Source organism: Carlito syrichta, unplaced genomic scaffold, assembly GCF_000164805.1.
Source record: "Carlito syrichta isolate Samal-C Ts95f unplaced genomic scaffold, Tarsius_syrichta-2.0.1 Scaffold312205, whole genome shotgun sequence".
In the NCBI taxonomy this organism is placed as follows: domain Eukaryota; kingdom Metazoa; phylum Chordata; class Mammalia; order Primates; family Tarsiidae; genus Carlito; species Carlito syrichta.
Genome location: NW_007256301.1, coordinates 457,891 through 459,173, shown reverse-complemented (window position 1 = coordinate 459,173; position 1,283 = coordinate 457,891). Strand labels below are relative to the sequence as shown.

Genomic DNA, 1,283 nt, shown 5'->3' with positions numbered 1-1,283 from the left:
CACCCAGGCTGGAGTGCAGTGGAACATTCATGGCCACCGCAGCCTCAATCTGCTGGGCTTAGGTGATCCTTCCCCCTCAGCCTTCCAAGTAGCTGAACTATAGGCACGTACTAGCACACCCGGCTAATTTTTTGATTCATTGTAGAGACAAGATCTCGCCAAGTTGCCCAGGCTGGTCTTAAACCCCTGGGCTCAGGCAATCCTCTCTCCTCGGTCTTCCAAAGTACTGGGATTACAGGTTTGAGCCACTGTGCCTGGCTCTTTTCTTTTTTTGAGTCGGAATCTCACTCTGTTGCCCAGGCTGGAGTGCAATAGCACTCTCATAGCCACTGTAGTTTCTACTTGCTGGACTCAGGCGATTCTTCTATCTCAGTCTTCCAAGTAGTTGGAACCACAGGCATGCACTACCATGCCCAGCTAATTTTTTTGATTTATTGTAGAGGCGAAGTATCACTAAGTTGCCCAGACTGGTCTCAAACCCCTGGGCTCAGGCAATCCTCTTGCCTTGGCCTTCCTAAGTGCTGGGATTACAGGCATAAGCCACTATGCCTGGCTGAACTCTGGTCTTCTTTAATTTAATGTTGTTCTGATGGCAAGATAATAAATAGAAGAACTAAGGCTAAAATTACAAAAGAGACCTAAAGTGTAAAATACAAACACTTATTTACCCAACGGTCATATATCTCACTGGAAAACCAAATGAAACCATTCAAGCAAACTATAATAAAGACTAAAAGAAACAAATTAAATGCACTCACCTATCTCCCAGGCCCAAAATATATCCAACCATTGACATGACAGCTAAAGAGCGGGTATAATTGGTTCTTCGGTCAAACCAGACCTAGAACACAGAAGCATACGTGAACCAAGGCTCTGAAAATTTTAACTAGCTTCAACATAAATATACACCTATCAGTTGTTTTCTTACATTCCATCAATAATCAGTTAAAATGTATAATGTTATACAGATCTTATAAATTATAACAATTTAACTAGTCTTGGAATAAACTTAATTAGAAATGCGTGGGACTTATATGAACAGAAAAACTCTTCTCAGAATCATAAAGACCTGAGTAAATGAAAATATCCATTTAAGGATATCCACTTAAGATTGTAAAGGGGAGCCGGGCTCGTGGCTCAGCCTGTAATCCCGCGCCTTTGGGAGGCTGAGGTGAGTGGACTGCCTGAGCCCGCGGGTTCGAGACCCGCCTGGGCAGCGAGACCTCACCTCTACAATAAATCAAAAAAATCAGCCGGGTGTGGTAGCGCATGCCTGTAAGTTC

The 1,283-nt window shown here is 43.5% G+C and overlaps 1 protein-coding gene across 1 annotated transcript in view; it reads right to left on the bottom strand.

Annotated features, from left to right (window-relative positions):
- MTOR (mechanistic target of rapamycin) overlaps positions 1 to 1,283 on the bottom strand; it is a 150,591-nt gene that overhangs the window by 13,749 nt on the left and 135,559 nt on the right. The window contains exon 50 of the mRNA XM_008069778.2: positions 759 to 841. Within this exon, the coding sequence (XP_008067969.1) occupies positions 759 to 841 (83 nt within the window). The remainder of the gene's footprint in view (positions 1 to 758; positions 842 to 1,283) is intronic.